At 36.2% G+C, this 17,495-nt stretch overlaps 3 protein-coding genes across 3 annotated transcripts in view; 1 reads left to right on the plus strand and 2 right to left on the minus strand.

The window, feature by feature from the left end:
* The window catches only part of LOC129242976 (gamma-aminobutyric acid type B receptor subunit 2), a 40,106-nt gene extending 27,253 nt beyond the window's left edge, over positions 1-12,853 (minus strand). Inside the window, exon 1 of the mRNA XM_054879977.1 lies at positions 12,519-12,853. The gene's annotated coding sequence lies outside the window, so the exon portion shown is untranslated. The remainder of the gene's footprint in view (positions 1-12,518) is intronic.
* LOC129243009 (non-structural maintenance of chromosomes element 1 homolog) lies at positions 5,876-7,051 on the plus strand. Its single transcript, XM_054880023.1, has 3 exons — positions 5,876-6,263; positions 6,321-6,796; positions 6,848-7,051. Exons 1-3 carry the CDS (start codon positions 6,161-6,163, stop codon positions 6,962-6,964), a joined length of 696 nt encoding a protein of 231 aa, XP_054735998.1. The 5' UTR covers positions 5,876-6,160; the 3' UTR covers positions 6,965-7,051.
* A 128-nt stretch (positions 12,854-12,981) lies between the features above and the next one.
* Positions 12,982-15,660, minus strand: LOC129242992 (heterogeneous nuclear ribonucleoprotein 87F-like). The gene is made up of 5 exons (XM_054879998.1): positions 15,432-15,660; positions 14,513-15,049; positions 14,019-14,445; positions 13,841-13,956; positions 12,982-13,613 (listed from the first exon to the last, which is right to left on the minus strand). Exons 1-4 carry the CDS (start codon positions 15,477-15,479, stop codon positions 13,850-13,852), a joined length of 1,119 nt encoding a protein of 372 aa, XP_054735973.1. The 5' UTR covers positions 15,480-15,660; the 3' UTR covers positions 12,982-13,613; positions 13,841-13,849.
* Between the last annotated feature and the right edge of the window lie 1,835 nt (positions 15,661-17,495).

Genomic DNA, 17,495 nt, shown 5'->3' on the forward strand with positions numbered 1-17,495 from the left:
CCCACATCAACGCCAATAAACAAGGAATCGCTATTCTTGTTAAGCGTAACCTACCCCACCGCAACTTTCCCACCCCATCCAATATTTCCTCACTATCCATAGAACTACAAACTTCTTCCAATTTCATAATAACTTGCGCCTATTCAATCAATAACGACCGCTGATTTTTACAACCTTTTTCCCTCCCCTCCTCAACCCTATATCCTTGCAGGCGATTTTAATGCTTGGAGCCCCTTCTGGGGCTCTAGCTCCTCTAATCAGAGAGGGCGCGCTATAGAAGACGTAATCCATACTTCTGACTGTATTGTACTCAATGACGGCTCCCCCACCCACTTCTCAACTCACTCAACCTTTACCCATATTGACCTTACCCTGTCATCTCCCTCCTTCTCCAACAACTCATCATGGTCCCTCATAGATGACCTTCACGGCAGCGATCACTTCCCTATCCTTATCAAAATTCACACCTCCCGACACACTGTTCCTTTTTCCCCTAGAATCAAATTTAAAACTGATAGAGCGGATTGGAACAAATTCGAACTTGCTTGCGAGTCCTATTCCAACTCCTTACCACTGTCTTTCAATATTAACCTAGAAACCTCCAACCTCCATAAAGCGATTCGATGTGCGGCCAACGCCTCCATACCCCTGTCCTCAACAAAACCAGTAAAACCAGCCCCATTATGGTGGAACAAAGAAATTGCCTCCCTTAGGCTAGCGTGTTGCTTGGCACTATTTAAAACGCAATCGATCCACTTCAAATCTCATTCAATACAGAAAATTGAACGCACAATTAAGAATGCAAAGCTGCACTGTTTTCAAAAGTTCACCAGCAGAATTTCTGCGTCATCCGACGCTAAGAGGATATGGGCAGACATCAAAAAGCTCACTGGTGTACCTTGCAATTCCCAAATCAACTCCCTTAATTCCTCTCGCGGCAATCTTCTATATCCTTGCGATATAGCTCAAGAATTTGCCAGCCATTTTTCTAATGCCTCTTCAGACCACACTTTTCCTCCCGAATTTATTATCGCTAAACACTCGCTAGTCCCCCAAAATCGTACCACTCCTTCTAATCTCTCCTACTCTGCCAGACTCTTAGAAGCCGACATATCTCTCCTTGAGCTCAAACTTGCCCTGGCCGCAACAAAAGGCCAGACTCCCAGCATCGATAAAATACCCTATCCCATGATTAAGCATCTCCCTCTTTCCCTCCTTCGCCGTTTAATCAAGCATTACAACAATATCCTCACCTCAGCTCACTACCCACACGTATGGAAAACAAGCGTAGTAATTCCTCTCCTAAAACCCGGAGAATCACCTTGCGACGTCAACAGCTATCGCCCAATTTCACTCCTTCCCTGCCTATGTAAATTAATGGAGAAGATAATCGCTACCAGACTAACCTGATATGCCCACTCAAACAAACTCATCCACCCAAATCAAGTCGCCTTCAAAAAGAGACAAAGCACAGCAGATGCCCTATTACATCTTGACCATTTTATTTCAAACGCGTTTTCCAGCAAAAACCACATCTCCCTGCTTTCACTCGACTTTCAAAAAGCATTTGATCGGATTGGAATTCAGATTGTACTCAGACAACTCGACAAATGGAAGATCGGTTCCAAATTGTACAATTTCATAAAATCATTTCGCTCGAACAGAAAATTACGTGTCCTTATATCCAACACCCGCTCTCCCATTTTTCCACTCGATAATGGCACTCCACAGGGATCCCTTTTATCGGTCATTTTGTTCATTATAGCTTTTAACGAAATTAGTACCATTTTGTACAAGTTTTCAACAATCCAACATCAAATATACGCAGACGATGTATTGCTATTCTCCAAATCCAAGGATCAAGCGGAAGTAATGCGAACCTTTTCCAAAATCCTACACCTTTTATCCACCTGGTCTCTATCCTCAGGCCCTTCAATTTGTCCTAGTAAAACCAAAATGCTTCATATATGTAAAAAACGGGAGTTTCCCCCTTCTTCCCTTACCTTCAATGGCGTAAATGTTGTAAATACAGGTAATCTTAAGTTTATTGGTATTATATTCGATCCCAAATATTCCTTCCATCAGCACTGTAAATATGTTAGGGAAAAACTATAAGTTAAGTTAAATATTATTAAATACTTATCAAGCAAACGCTCGCTAATTAACTCAACTCTTCTGATTAACGTGGTGAAAGCCCTCATCCTATCAACCATTAATTACGGACTAGCTGTTTATGGATTACACGCCAAACAAAACCTAAAGGTGCTTGCTGCCGCCTACCATGCCGCAGTACGCAGATCCATACGCGCCTTTCCGACATCGCTCATAAAGGCCATTCTTGCCGAATCGGGCCTTCCGTCTCTATACGACAACATGGAGGACAAAATATTCAGGCTCTATCCAAAGCTTACTCAAAGCCTCAACCTTCTTATTGGCAAAGACTTTCAATCTGCAACCTCACGCGTATCTACACCAAAAATACCCTCATCAATACACACCTGCACCTTATTTGCTGAACATGCGGAACTGCGCTCTAAACTACACACTCTGCGGTACATCAATCAGCCACCGTGGGCGGTCAGCAAAAAATCTTTTATCAACGACCTAGTTAATTTACGGAAAGAGAATACTCCAAACGCCGCTTACAGGGCCAAGTTCGCCGAATCTATCGCAGACTACAATTTAACGGGTGGAAATTGATTTTTACTGACGAGTAAAAGGGATCCCACACTTCCTACGCAGTGGTAAAAGAAAATCAGGAAGTTATCGCGTACGGCCTTCTATTTTCATTCTGCTCTATTTTCACCGCTGAAGCAACCGCCATATTACAAGCCATTCAATACTGCGCCAAAAGTAAGGCTAAGCATATAATTTGCTCCGACAGTTTTTTCTGCTTCCAAGCCATTAAAAACAACAAAAAATCAAGCAAAATAATCGACAGTATCAAAAACATACCATACTAATAACCCATCGGAGTAGCATCAAAATTATATGGATACCTGGGCACTGCGGCATCCAGGGTAACACACTGGCAGATACAATTGCCAAAGACATGTGCATTACACCAACAGTCACATCAGAAGTCATCCTACCTAGCGACATACACCGATTTATTCATGAACAGAGGCAAACTAAGTTACTTCGTGAATGGTCGTATTACAAACACCATTATTCCAACATCAACCCCAAACGTTCAAAACCTGCCTATCCAACATCGGTACCCACCAAACACATTACCCCATACACACGACTCCGTATTGGGCACACCATAATTACCAGCGTACACCTATTACAGGGTACTACATCCAACACCTGCCCCTTCTGCCAACCATCACCTACTGGTATCCTGCCCAGAACTTGCTTCTCAAAGGCATCACCACTTCAGCAACACAGATCCTCTTCTACTTCTAAAAGAAGCCACTGAAGAAAACATCAAAAATATTTACAAATTTCTGAAGGACACCGACCTACTCCGTCGTATCTGATTCAACATATAGTACAGCACCAGACAGCCGAAAGCCTCTGCTGCTAGCGCTGCGTTTGCTTAGTTTACTTTTAATTTTATTATCATGTAAGCTTTAAAAAAAAAAAAATAAAAAAAAAAATTTAAGTTAAGAACTAAAAATAATTACATACAAAAGTAAAAAAAATTGTAGACCGCCTTAATTAAAGTATATGTAGGAATATAACTAGTAAACAAAAACTACAACAAAAATATATATGCACATATTTCGAGAACCCAATGGTACTTTTTATTCAAATAAAAAACAAATGTCAATCAATTCGGCGAACGTCGTATAACTATTATATTAGGGTGGTTCTTATTTGACCTGAATTTTTTTTTTTTTTTTCATTTTTCTCACGTCTATTCTACGACATAGTAAAGTTATATAGCTGCACATGCAAAGGACGGTGTCATCGAAAAACAAAAACGCAAAACAACTACATTTTGAGGTATTTTTTATAATTAGTGCTTCCAAATTTAATACGCGGCACTTAATTTTTATGAGTTTGTTTAATTTAAGCTCAAAAACCTTAACATCACAATATTAGCAAGTCCTTCATTGAATATTTTCAATCAAGTACTTTTTCTTTCTTTTGTTCGTTTGTTTATTTGAAGTCTTTGACGTCAACTGGTTGTCAAAATAGCGAAAAATAGAGTCGAGCTTTTCGGAAGGCGCCACCTTTAGAATTCTGTATACCGTGAATAAGAATCACTTTTTATAAAAACAAAATACATGCAAAAGTTGTTACTAAGATAGCAGCTTCCCAATCCGCCGTGATGTCACTGCTGCGGAAAAACAAGCAAAAGGAAGTTGGTTTAGTTGTTTGTGAAGGGGATGAGTAAACGAAAACATGTGGAAACTGCCAATCATAATTATTTAAATAATTGATACATATACATATATGTATGTAAATAATTTCTTACGTTCGCTGGATGGATATTTGTACAACTACACTATTTTTTGCTTTACTATAGAATTGAGAAACATTTTTGAAAATATAAACATTGTTTTATATGGAAAAAACGTTATACACGCATATAACTCATCGAAACTTAAAAAGAATGATACAAAAGCTATCACAAAAAAATTAAGTAATTAAAAACCAAAAAGTAAGGTTTATGAGTGTATTGTATTGCTCGATAAACTTTACAAAGAGCTCCTCGTGGTTTTTGTTGTTGTAGCAGCAAAAACATTCCGCATACGTTACGCATATGTACATATGGATAATAATGCCAGGGTCGTCCCGGTTACGTAGAACCGACTGTCGTGAGAATGAATAGAACATCCTTCCGCTTGGGCGGCATTCGGCGGCGCTTCAAGAAAATAACCCTAATCAGTCCAACTCCGGCTACGCCATCCAAAGTATTTTTGCATAGAACTTACATTTTATGAATTGAAGTGAAGCTGAGAAGAAATTATGTATATTATAATGTGCCAAACTGTAGTGAAGTTCCCGAAGGCACTTTGAAGACAAATAATTGCAAACTATCATTTCCGCAATATTGGGAGTTATAAAGGTTGTTCAGGAACTACTCAACATCTCCACCAAGTTTCATTAAATAAATCATTTGCCCAAAAATTACCCATGTGACATTATACTTAACCCCAACCAATAAGAGTAATAAATGTATGCCTATTTCCGAAATTTACAAAAAATTCATTTTTCTAACTGAGTTTTTTAATAAATTAGTATACAGAAATGTTTTATCATTTGAAATTAAATTAATGTTTGGACTATTGACTCCAAGTGTGTGTTAAAATTTTTGAATCGTTTCACACATTTGGACACAGTAACCCAAAGCCCTTGGTAATTAACTAAAAGTACGTTCACATATGCAGTAATTAGCAATAAATCCACAAAAATTAATATTCCCCTTCACACATGGCAGATTACCTGCAAAATTGACAATCAAACAAAAATTGTATTGTAATTATGTTTACAGACTTATTTTCTTTGCTGGCGTGCATTTCATTTATAATACGTTCACATGTAAGTAGATGATCTACTTTTTCGTGCTTAACTCCCGGTCCGTAATTAAAAAACGAGATTTCCCATACCAAATTTCTCTCCCAAAATCTGAGATAAAATAATCCAAGATAATAACCATACTTTTTGACATACAACCCTGTATTTTCTGTGTAATAGATCATTATTTTTACGCGTATACACAAAAAAACATCAAAGTAAAAACTAAATAATACCTTGGGCGAACGCTCATGCATCCATATAAGTGTGCAAGTATAGTTATTATCTATGATTAAAAAATCACATAATCGCCAAGCCGTTCAAGGAATATTCACAAACGAGTAACTTGTCTTTCTTCTGTTTGTTTTGTTCGCAGCTCTGACGTCATTTGTTATCAAAATCGCGAAAAGAATGTACCAATCGTCGGAGACTGTTGTTTTCTGTATTCTGTACACCGCGAGATTTACCTAATATTTTGGTATTTATACTTGGCGATGTGGCAACTTCATATTTGTTGTTATTTTTGGGATTGTTTATACCGCTCAAGGCGAATTTATAATAAATCCACCTTGATACCGCTTAATAAACATTTACCCCCGGCGTATTTCTGAATTGTACAATTTTATTCAGCCATCCAGAAATATATTTGTAACGGAGAATAGTTATAAGGAAGTAAATATTGTTCAGAATGCGGAGTGAAGTGAAAACAGCCTTCCTGCAAACGTGCATTAACCATGGATGCTTGAGCACGGAGCAAATTCGCAATGTCCTAACGCCAATTGGTCAAGCATGTTAGTACACAATTTTAAACCCAGTTTTCTTATGCAATTTACACTGTGTTGTTATAGATGGCGCCGACAATGTAGTCCAAGATCTTAAAAAATTAGTAATGGAAATAAATGACGACTTAAAAGAATTGAATCAAGAGTTAAATTTTGTAAATCATCCCTTACTGGGTGAGGAGTTTTTGGTTTTTGGTCTTACATTCGAAACGTCGGCCAGCAAGTTCCAGCGCCATTATAGTGAAGCAGATCAGATGTATTTTGCCAAATTAGTCGAAGCAATAGCTCCCCAAGGAGATTACGGAATATCGTGGACAGAAATTTACAATCTCCCGAATCTTACGCCAACTGCGAAGAAGCAATTGTCAAAGACCCGCATTCAAAATCTAATAAAAAAATGGACTGATCAGGGATACTTTTTGAAAATTGATGATAAAATATATTTTGGTCCACGTATGTTAGTGGAATATGCAAGCCATCTAAAAACACATTACTCAGAATATGTCAAAGACTGTCCACTTTGCAAAAAGATTGTTTTATGGGTAAGAAATGTAAATATATTTATAAACAAAAATTAATTTAATTATATGCAGGATATAAAATGTTCGATGTGTGACGAAAAAATTCACAAGGAGTGTATAAAGACATTTTTAAAGCGAAACTCAAATTGTCCCTCTTGCCATCGAGTTTGGAGCACACCGTTGATTTAGGAAACTTCGTATCTATTTATTAGTTGCGTTTTTTATAAAGTTGTGGGAAATGTACTTATCCCTGTTAATAAATGTTTAAAACAAAAACTGTTTACCGTTTTGGAATCTTCGACTCATAACTTAAGCAATCGCGCCAGTTCTGTAATCCACTTCTGTAAATTCCATTGAAAATTTCCGCATTTACATTAAATCAGTGAACATTGACCTAATGGAGAAAGTTCAGTCCTGGCCCATTTCTCATTTTTGGTAGGAATAATACCCAGCTACGAAATACAGTTCAAAAGACTTGTGGCTTCCACCGAAAGCCAAGTACTGAGTTTGAGAGAATTGTTAATTGGTGATTTTGTGTTTTTGTTTTACAATAATAGATAGTGAGGAGACGGCATCTTATTAAAAAAAAGAGGATACGAGAAAATAAATTGCTTTATGTGAATGTAGAGGTATTTTCTTTCCGCAAAGCGCCAGCAAGTGACTATAGACTTCCAAATGACGGGAAACAGCTATAAAGCTCCGTTGAAATCATCTTTTCCACCGAGATTCGTAAAAAATTTGAACCTATTAATCGGATCTCTCAACAGGATAATGCACCTGTACACACTTCAAGTGTGGCTAAAACCTGGATTGCGTCCTAAAATGTTCAATCTTTAGCATAGCCATCATATTTCCCAGATATGAACATTATTAAAAATCTATGGAGCTTGCTCGTAAGGTCTATGAGAATGGGCAACAATGCGAAGACAAAAAGACTTTAATTCGAATCATTCAAACGGCGTAGCCTGAAATTGCATCAGGCTATCTGGAGAATTTGTACAAATCTATTCATCAACGTGTTTACGAAGTAATTTATAAACAAGGTGATAGCACGAACTGTTAAGGGGGGAGTCTACTGTGACAAGGGAAAAAACACAAAAACTTAAAATTTTTTTTTCAAAAACTTAAATATATAATAAAGATAAGAGTTTAAATAGATTTTATGTACGAGCAATATTTTGTTAGAAATAAAATCCGGAAAATAAGCCTGTTTTCCCCCTTGTCACAGTAGACTTCCCCCTTAAGCTTTAACCCTTTCGCTACTGCTGGGACACTGATATCTCACAACATGTTCACTTCACACTGAAACTTGCAATTTTCATAGGAAACTCAACGAAAATGTCCCAATCAGTAGCTCCGAACAATACTTACAATTTACCGTTATCCGCATTCCACACTGTTTCAATCGTGTTTAGTTTTGATCAGTTGTTTGTGAGCAGTCGTTAATATTGCATCAAATTTACGCGTAATTTTGGTGATATAATACGTATTTTTATAAGTGTTGATTTTTCTAAAGAAAAATATTGCCCTTTTACTGGTAAGTACAAATATATATTTTAATAAGAGTTTTGTGAAAAATATTCAGCGAAAATTAATTTTGGGATGCATGTGTCGAAGCAGGGCTTTATATAGGGACATATATGTATGTATGTCCCAGCAGTACGTTGTACATAATGTACAGCTAATTTTTTTATTTTTGCAACCTCGTAGACGGCAAACATGTCGAAATTAAATCGCGATCAAATTAGTGCATTACTTCAAGAAGATGATGATGAATCCATGGAATCAGGAACTGATTTGAGTGACGAAAGTGATGATATTTATAGTCCTGAGTTAGATAAAGCCACTGGCAATGACGATTTTTCCAGCGATTCAGAGGAGACCGGATTGAGTGACGAGAATGGTGGCATAGACGATCAACCTGAATCACACCGAAGCACACTGAGTCGTTTGTTTCAAGAAAATCGGTTAGTAACCACCGCGAATGCAAAATTGCAGTAATTTAATTGCTACGAAATTTTTCGCAAATTGCTTCCAAGAAGCATGTCTTTGTACATTACCCAATGTGAGAGGCTCAGGAAAATACCCATAACGGAGCGAAACAAAAAAAAAACTTCTTCGGACGGACTCCGGTGAAAATGATATATTACTTGGATGCATGTTTATCATGTCGTATAACCATGTGCCGTCGATTAAAAACTACTGGTCGAATCATAACTCACTGAGCAATGAATCTATAAAATCAGCCATGTCACGTGATCGTTTTGAGCAGATAATGTCAAAGCTATATTTTGCTCCAGTTGACAAGCCTGCAGATGCAGGAAAGCCCTATTGACGATTTCATGAATTGCTTGAAAACAACTTTCAAAGCCTGCCGGGATGATAGTAGCTTCCAAAGTATCGATGAACAAATGACTAAATTCAAAGGGCGTTTATCACTCAAGCAATATATGCCACTCAAGCCAGTGAAACGGGGCATCAAAATGTGGCTTCGCTGCGATTCTATGACATGAGTATCTATTGTGGAAAAGAAGGATCTGTCCCTGAAGGGACACTCGGCGAACGAGTTGTGAATGATCTTGCAGCAACGATTTCCAACCCTGACGTGACACTTTGCTTTGATCGTTTTTTCACCACTGTTAATCTTATTAACAACATACAATATCCAGCTTTGGGAACATGCATGTCCAACCGGAAGAATGTTCCGAAGAAACCAGAAAAATTGCAGCGAGGCGAAGCTATTTTCAAAGTTGATTCGGCGGGTACGAAGTCAAACTAAAGCCCTTTAATTAATTTTTTAAGCAACTTTCTTGATTGCAGGTACCATGGCGGTAAAGTGGCAGGACGTCAAAGAGGTAATGCTGCTCAGTAACTGCCACACATCTGAAATGAGCACTGTTAGATGCAAAATGAAAGATGGAACTGAGGCAGAGTTTCCATGCCCTGACATCGTAAAGACGTACCGCGCAATAATGGGCGGTGTGGACTTGGCAGATCAAATGTAGGGATTGTATGATATAAACAGAAAATCAAATAAATGGTGGAAAAAGTATTTTATCGTGGCATGATGATGGCTGCTGTAAACACTTGGGTTATATATTCGGAGCTGAATAGGAAGAAACCTGCCTTCTTACCAGTGCTGGTCGAGATTGCTGAGTCGCTAATTGAAAAAGGAAAGGAATCTACTGCATATAAACGATCCCGTCGGTCTAGAAGACCATCGAATAGGTACAAATCAATGGCAATGTGGATCATTTACCCATAGAGCAGTCTAAAAGACGTCGGTGCGTAGCATGCGCCAATCGAAAAGTCGAGAAAAGAACAAAAATTATTTGCCGGGCTTGTAATTTGCCATTCTGTATACAATGTTTCGCTTCATCACATTCATAAAATAAATAAAAGTACAAATCATATGTTATTACCAAAAAAATTTTTCTACTTTCTAGGTGTAGTTTGTACCCTGTTGGGACAAATATATCCCATTTTGAAATACTGTTGGGACACATATGTCCCACCTCAAAATACCGTTATCTACATAAGTTACAAGCTTCATCTAGTTTCTACGCACATAAAGTACGAATGGGTATCCAAAAACTCAAAAATAAAGTTTGAGCAACTCCCCTGCAAAAGTCGGAGGGAAAGGGTTAAATAATAAATGTAAAAACAAAATCCTGTATTTATCATTTTTTCTTATTTGGTTAGTGCCTCTATTCAAGTGAACCAATAAATCAAGCACAGTATCACAGCTAGTGAAATTTTACTGCTGCCAAGTACAGTTGGATGGAATAATATAATACTCTGATACATCTTTATTTTCGAGCAAAGCACAGTTTCACTTGAATTATCAGATAACCACGGATTACTAGATCAAATTGTTTGAACCTGACTGTACTTGCACCCTCTTTCTCTGCTACCACCAGAGTTTGTATTCCCGGCTTGACTTACCCAGCGAAGTCGCTGGATTTTTATTTGCTGTACTCTGTCTACATACATCACCGTAAAGCTCATTTTTCCATCGCGCGCGATATTCGTACAACGTACAAAGGCCAAAAAACCTTCCTCTCAAACACTCCAAGGGTTGCCCCATCGGATATTGTCATCGTCGAAGTTTCTGCATCATCTTTCTAATACATTACTTTGCTCAAAATTGGCAAGCAGAATCGAAAAAGTGCAAAAAATAGCATTCGTGTTGTTATTCAATCTCTTAACACTTTAACGACCGGGCACGCCAATTGGCGTCCTAACCAAAACTAACGTTATCGACCGGGGACGCCAATTGGCGTCATACTCGTATATGAAATAATCATATTGCGATATGAAATCGTGTAAAGCAATTTGACTAAAACTGGTAAAAAACTATAAAAATGCCCCCGGTAACAGGTTCATAGCAAAAATCCCCGGTCGATAAAGTGTTAATTTGTATGAGCACCTTCCATTTTATAGTACACGCAAGTTTATTAGTATCACGGCACTGGAAGAACTAACCAGTCTTCACCGTTTGCCTTTGATCTAATCTCTGGTGGCACTGATTGTCCTAATCTTCTTGACCAGACAGTTTTCTATGTACCTCACAAATCTTTGCGTTTCCATTCTTTTATATGTTAATGCTGCTTCACTCCAATATTTGAGATCTCTAGTGAGAAGTTCAATGTTTCAAAGATTTAAGACTTGGTTCTTCTTCGCAAAAAGGTTCGTTCTAATTCTTTTTTATTAGATTGAGCAATAAATGGATTTAATTTTAATTCTATACCCTATTTTGTCTAGTCTATGAGATGTGATTCAGACAGAATATTGAAGCATTGGACTCTTAATTTAATTCGAAAAATGGTTGTTAAAGCCATAGTGTAATTAAATAAAATAGATGAAATGAATGAATGAAAAATATGAAAAATTCCCTCGGAATTACGGAACCTGCGCGTATATCCCCAATTCTAAAATAAGCCGAAAATTCATCAAGTTAATCCCTTTTGTCATAAATTTGATTGTCAGCACCTTCCGCCTCTTGATAGCTATATCAGGTCATTCACAGACCAGTTACAGCAGATACAAATTATGGCATTCGAATACACAATATCTTAAATCACAAGCCTTCTGGAGGCATTGTTAGAGCTGCAATTTTTACTATACCATTCTGTAATTTTTGACCAGCAGCCAGCCCAGATTACTTAATTTTTCTAATCGAAAAAAGCTGACATAGCATAGCACCGTCAGGTCGACGACATGCATCTATTGGAACTCTTATAGAAAATTGAGCATAGTCGATCCAGCACCGAGCAGAGCATCTTAAAAGAAAACTTCTAATATTTTTCTAATTGCAGCTTATGTAAATATGTCGTAAAACAAAACACAAATTCGACTTTTTTTTTATTCTTTATTCATAAAATACATGAGAGTTAATGGGCTTGTTCGAGGTACGGAATAAAACGGTAGTATTGCAGCACTTATAAACGTTTGCAGCCCTGTTGCAAATGCTAAACGGATACTTTTCTCATACACTAAGTTTTCTTTAAATATTTTCCTTGATAATATATTTATAAAAAATTTTTATGATGCCGAATTATTGAATAGAATGCGCGCAACAATTACCGAATTTCTGACTGTTAGAACGCTATACCTTTGGCAAAGTTAGTTGCCAGAATTGTTCATCGGCCGTGATACTTAAAAGGAAATAAAAAAATTTGTGCAACACAGCGGTTAAGACTGCAGCTCGACCAAGCCCACAATGTTTAAATCTACTACCTACCTTTGGTGTAAATCCAAACCCCTTATATAGTACTCGATACGTAGAATGCATTGCGGTATCCTCCATAAATGCCAGACTCCGGAAGTGTCGCAATAACCGCAATTTTTAGATAATCCTGTAGCAACATGCGCACACTGCACATCAAATCTTGTAAAAAATACGGATATAATGATTAGTAACTCTTGAAAGCGTTTATCTAAGGATACTTGTTGCAAATTTAATGTGGTGCTTTAACTCAAACTAGGTTTTAAAAGCCCTTTGCTTATTGCTGTGGTTCATTTGTAAGACTGGGTAGTATGGCTTGCTGTCACTGCGCTACCTTAGATTTCGTTGTTATTTTGCTGTTCATGATGTTCAATCGAAGGAATAGTTGTATCGATAATTTCTTATTTTTGTAATACCAATTTAAAATGCTTGGAAAATCTGTTATAATGCGATAAAATTTTTTGAAAAGAAGTCTTCCTTATTTTTTTCAGGCTTACATAAATTTATTACACTGCTTCCACAAGCGTTTTGTTTATAATTTAAAACTATTACTAGATTTATAGGGGTAACTCATTTTTTTTATGTCAAGTAGATCTAGTTATTCATGATGTTCATTTTTATCTAAATTGGCTCAAAGTTATTTTGTATTATATTTAATACTTTTAATTATTAAATGCTTTTATGAAAACTTATAAATGTCTCTTACAAGTAAAATAATTAGACAGTTGAAAGTTAAGACAGGTATTTAAATACACAGATTACGAAGATAATCAAATGTACGAAATATGCGTACTTTTTCGTTTATGGGATATTCTATAGCCATGTGTGCTATATATGCATTCGATTACATTAAAAATAAATACGTTCACTACAAGGTTCGGCTTTTCTGTTTCCTTTGTACTCGTGTGAATATGAATTAAAATTATTAATTTATCTGTATAAACTTCCTTTTTTGCCTACACAAATGTAGATAATAGTTTAGCGGTTGAACTGCAGTTGTCTGCAATATTTGTTTATTTCATCTGATTTCATTTCTCTTCCTGCCTGCCTGCCTGTGCCTAGACTGCCTGTCTGTCTCTGATTGAAATTGTATTGTACTATGTACTTTACCTATTTTTAAAAAGAAAAATTATTGTAATTAAATTAGTTTAGTATATACTTATAACTATATTTAGGTAGCAATAGATTGCCGCTATTATTCGAAAACCGAAAACAATTGCATAAAAATTGCTACTGGTGAAATAAACATTAAGAAACTTCAAATAAAGTAATAAAACCGATGCTATTATGTACGATAGTAACTATAACTAAACATAATGAATGGGAAAACTTCATACCTCGCAAGTTTAATATCTTCGGTTTCCTCCTCCCATATTGCCGCCACTGGGGCCTCCGCCGCTGTTATAGTTATTACCGCCAAAACCGCCACTTTGGCCACCGCCGGGATTACCTCCTTCAATTTTTTTTTATTTTAGTCAAAATTATTTAATTAAGTTGTACGATGCCACTTTTTACCTTTGTTGTATTGATTATAGGGAGCTGAGCGGTTATTCCCAAAGTTGTTACCCCTTTGTGGACCACCTCCATAACTTTGTTGATAATCACTACCAAAATTACCCCCACCATTGTTTCCATTCCATCCATTATTGGCGCTATTGCCAGGGCCACCAAATCCGCCACCATTATTCCAACCTCCTTCGTTACCAGCCTGGTTATTCCAAGGAGTTGGCTGACTATTCCAGCTACCAGGACCGCCAGGGCCACCTTGGTTTCCACCAAAGTTACCACTGTTTCCAAAACTATTTCCGCCCCAATTTCCACCGTTCTGTCTGTTATTTCCACCCCATCCTTGATTATTACGTTCTCCACCACGACCGCCACCTCGGCCACCCTGACCACGTCCACCGCCTCCACCACCACCTCCTCCTTGGCGTTCCATATCCTACATTAATTCATTGTCAAATATATATATTTAGGATTTTTTTTCATATGGTTATTTAAAAACTTGCCTGTTTGGCGATAGCTTTCTTTACATCGAGGACTTTATTTTTTATGGTATGATTCTTTTGCAAAATAATTTTGTCCACGGGATCATAGTCATCAAATTCTATAAATGCGAATCCACGTTTCTTTCCAGTTTCCTTGTCTGCAACAATATTTATTCCGACAATGTTACCGTATGACTTGAAGTATTCTCGCAAACACTCTTCATCATGGTCGTCGCGAAGACCACCAACAAACAATTTCTTAACAGTTGCGCCTGCATTTGGACTGTCAATGTCTTGGCGTGGTACGGCACGCTTGGGTTCCACTGTACGTCCATCAATTTTATGAGGACGAGCGTTTTGTGCATTGTCTATCATGTAAGACTGAGAATAAGTAATGAAGCCGAAACCCCGCGAACGTTTTGTTTTGGGATCCTTCATTACAACCACGTCCACGATATTGCCCCATTTTTCAAAATGGGCTTTCAAGCCATCGTCAGTAGTGCGGTAATCTAAACCACCAATGAAAAGCTTTCTTAATTGTTCAGGTTCAGTGATAGGCTGTAAATTTACAAACAAAAAACTCCATGTTTAAGTACAGCATGTAAATTAAACAAAATGTTCTTTTAATTTTATGAATACACTTAAAATAAAATGGATAGCGTATTTAGCACGTTATTGAAATTCCTTATTATACCAAACCAATTAAATTTAGTTTTAAAACAAAAATTATTACTAAAAGAAACCACGAAGCCGTTATGATAGCGTATAGCGTCCGCCATTTTGTTTGCCCATGTGATGCTTATACATGACGCGGCATTTTGAAACCTCCCGAGAGAATGTGAAACTTTATTTTAATATATTTTTTTTTAAATCCATAGTTAATAAACCTAATGCTATATTAAATATATAAATTGAAATATAAAATTAGAAACTAAGTTACCTCGTCGTTGTAATTGCCGTTCGAGTTTCCATTCTCCACATCAGCCATTTCTTTCAAAATTTCTTTGCTCACCGGGTACTTGGAAATAAATCTTCTGAAACTGTTTTTAAAATTGCAATCGCAACTACTAACTATATAATTTAATACTATAAGCAGAATATTTTAATCACACTTGATGCGTACCCAATCGATACTGTGGTAGTAGTTTGCGAAAATGGCGACGCAATCAAGATAGAAGGAAACACGACCTCGCCGGTACTGTTGGAAATATTTCGAAAGCAATATCGCCTACGTTGCCACCTTCCCTTTTTTAAATGCTTTTTAAGGTATCCCTTAGACGGAAAGATTTACTGATGAATTAGTTAATCGAATATGAGAGTTACGATACAAAGAACTTAAGAACGTAAATGTGTAAAAGTGGAATACAATCAAATGAATCCGACCGGGTGATGTTTTTGTATGAGCAGCTTTTTCATGTCAGAAATATACTCAAAATACTCTTTGTCATACGTACCAAGGAGCCAATGCTAGTAGAAAAAACGTTTTCTATCATTTCGTATATCATGCTCGGAGATTGGAACCTTTGCACTTCCGAATAATTGTTACGCACCAATCCATTCGTAATTAATTGTATTCTTTTAAAATGGAATTCAAAAGTTAGATTTTTACATTCTCTAACAGCATATCATAATTATTTTGATTATCTTACTGAATTTAATTTTTTTTATTTCTTGCCTGTACAGCCGTCAAGGCTCTTGGGATGGTGCAATCTTGTATTCTATCATTCTTGATTGCTTGTGACAATGAACGCTTTGTCAGCCAAAGCTGTAAGTTGGAAAATGTGCAAATTATGCATAATTAAGCTACCAAAATTTATATAAAAAAGAGGTTGTCTGTAAAGTCGGTTTACTGACGATAGTTTAACGTGATAACGTCATAAGAAAATACTGATTGAATGGTTGCATTTTTTAAAAGAAAATTTTAACTTTATTTGTTTGATAGATATTTTGTATGGATATAGAGAATGAGGTAACATTAACATAACATAATATACTTTAACATAACATAACATAACATAACAAACCATAACATAACATAACATAACATAACATAACATAACATAACATAACATAACATAACATAAAATAACATAACATAACATAACATAACATAACATAACATAACATAACATAACATAACATAACATAACATAACATAACATAACATAACATAACATAACATAACATAACATAACATAACATAACATAACATAACATAACATAACATAACATAACATAACATAACATAACATAACATAACATAACATAACATAACATAACATAACATAACATAACATAACATAACATAACATAACATAACATAACATAACATAACATAACATAACATAACATAACATAACATAACATAACATAACATAACATAACATAACATAACATAACATAACATAACATAACATAACATAACATAACATAACATAACATAACATAACATAACATAACATAACATAACATAACATAACATAACATAACATAACATAACATAACATAACATAACATAACATAACATAACATAACATAACATAACATAACATAACATAACATAACATAACATAACATGCTGTTCAAGCAAGGTAACGACGCATTTTTTGGTGCGTGCAGCCGGCTACATAGAATTATAAGACGTTATGACGTCAAAAAATAATAATAACATTAAAACAATAGGTATTATTAACAAACTTAGTTTTATTTTAAATTCTTCAAGTAAATCAAATTAATAATAATCAATAAGAAGGCATATGCAAATACAAATACGTGAATTTATATATGTACATATGCGCATATACATACACATATACGCTCACTTAAGTAGGAGAGAGCAAGATGTCGAACGTTGCCGTTCGTTTGCTTTGTTCGTTCCGCGCTTTCGCTTGCAGTTCATTCAAGGTAACCGCAATGAGCAAGGTAACACTAATGAGCAAGGTAACGACACATTTTTTCGTGCGTGCAGCCTGTTCATTCGAATTATAAGACGTTATCACGACAA

This window comes from Anastrepha obliqua, chromosome 1 (assembly GCF_027943255.1).
Source record: "Anastrepha obliqua isolate idAnaObli1 chromosome 1, idAnaObli1_1.0, whole genome shotgun sequence".
NCBI classification, from domain to species: domain Eukaryota; kingdom Metazoa; phylum Arthropoda; class Insecta; order Diptera; family Tephritidae; genus Anastrepha; species Anastrepha obliqua.

Bases quoted from the DNA above. Each gene is read 5' to 3' on its own strand.
- LOC129243009 (XM_054880023.1), top strand. From the start codon at position 6,161: ATGCGGAGTGAAGTGAAAACAGCCTTCCTGCAAACGTGCATTAACCAT. The intron at 6,264-6,320 runs GTTAGTACACAA...GTGTTGTTATAG, and splicing joins AACGCCAATTGGTCAAGCAT to ATGGCGCCGACAATGTAGTC. The intron at 6,797-6,847 runs GTAAGAAATGTA...AATTATATGCAG, and splicing joins GCAAAAAGATTGTTTTATGG to GATATAAAATGTTCGATGTG.
- LOC129242992 (XM_054879998.1), bottom strand. From the start codon at position 15,479: ATGGCTGATGTGGAGAATGGAAACTCGAACGGCAATTACAACGACGAG. The intron at 15,050-15,431 runs GTAACTTAGTTT...GTAAATTTACAG, and splicing joins ACGGCAATTACAACGACGAG to CCTATCACTGAACCTGAACA. The intron at 13,957-14,018 runs GTAAAAAGTGGC...AAAAAATTGAAG, and splicing joins CTATAATCAATACAACAAAG to GAGGTAATCCCGGCGGTGGC.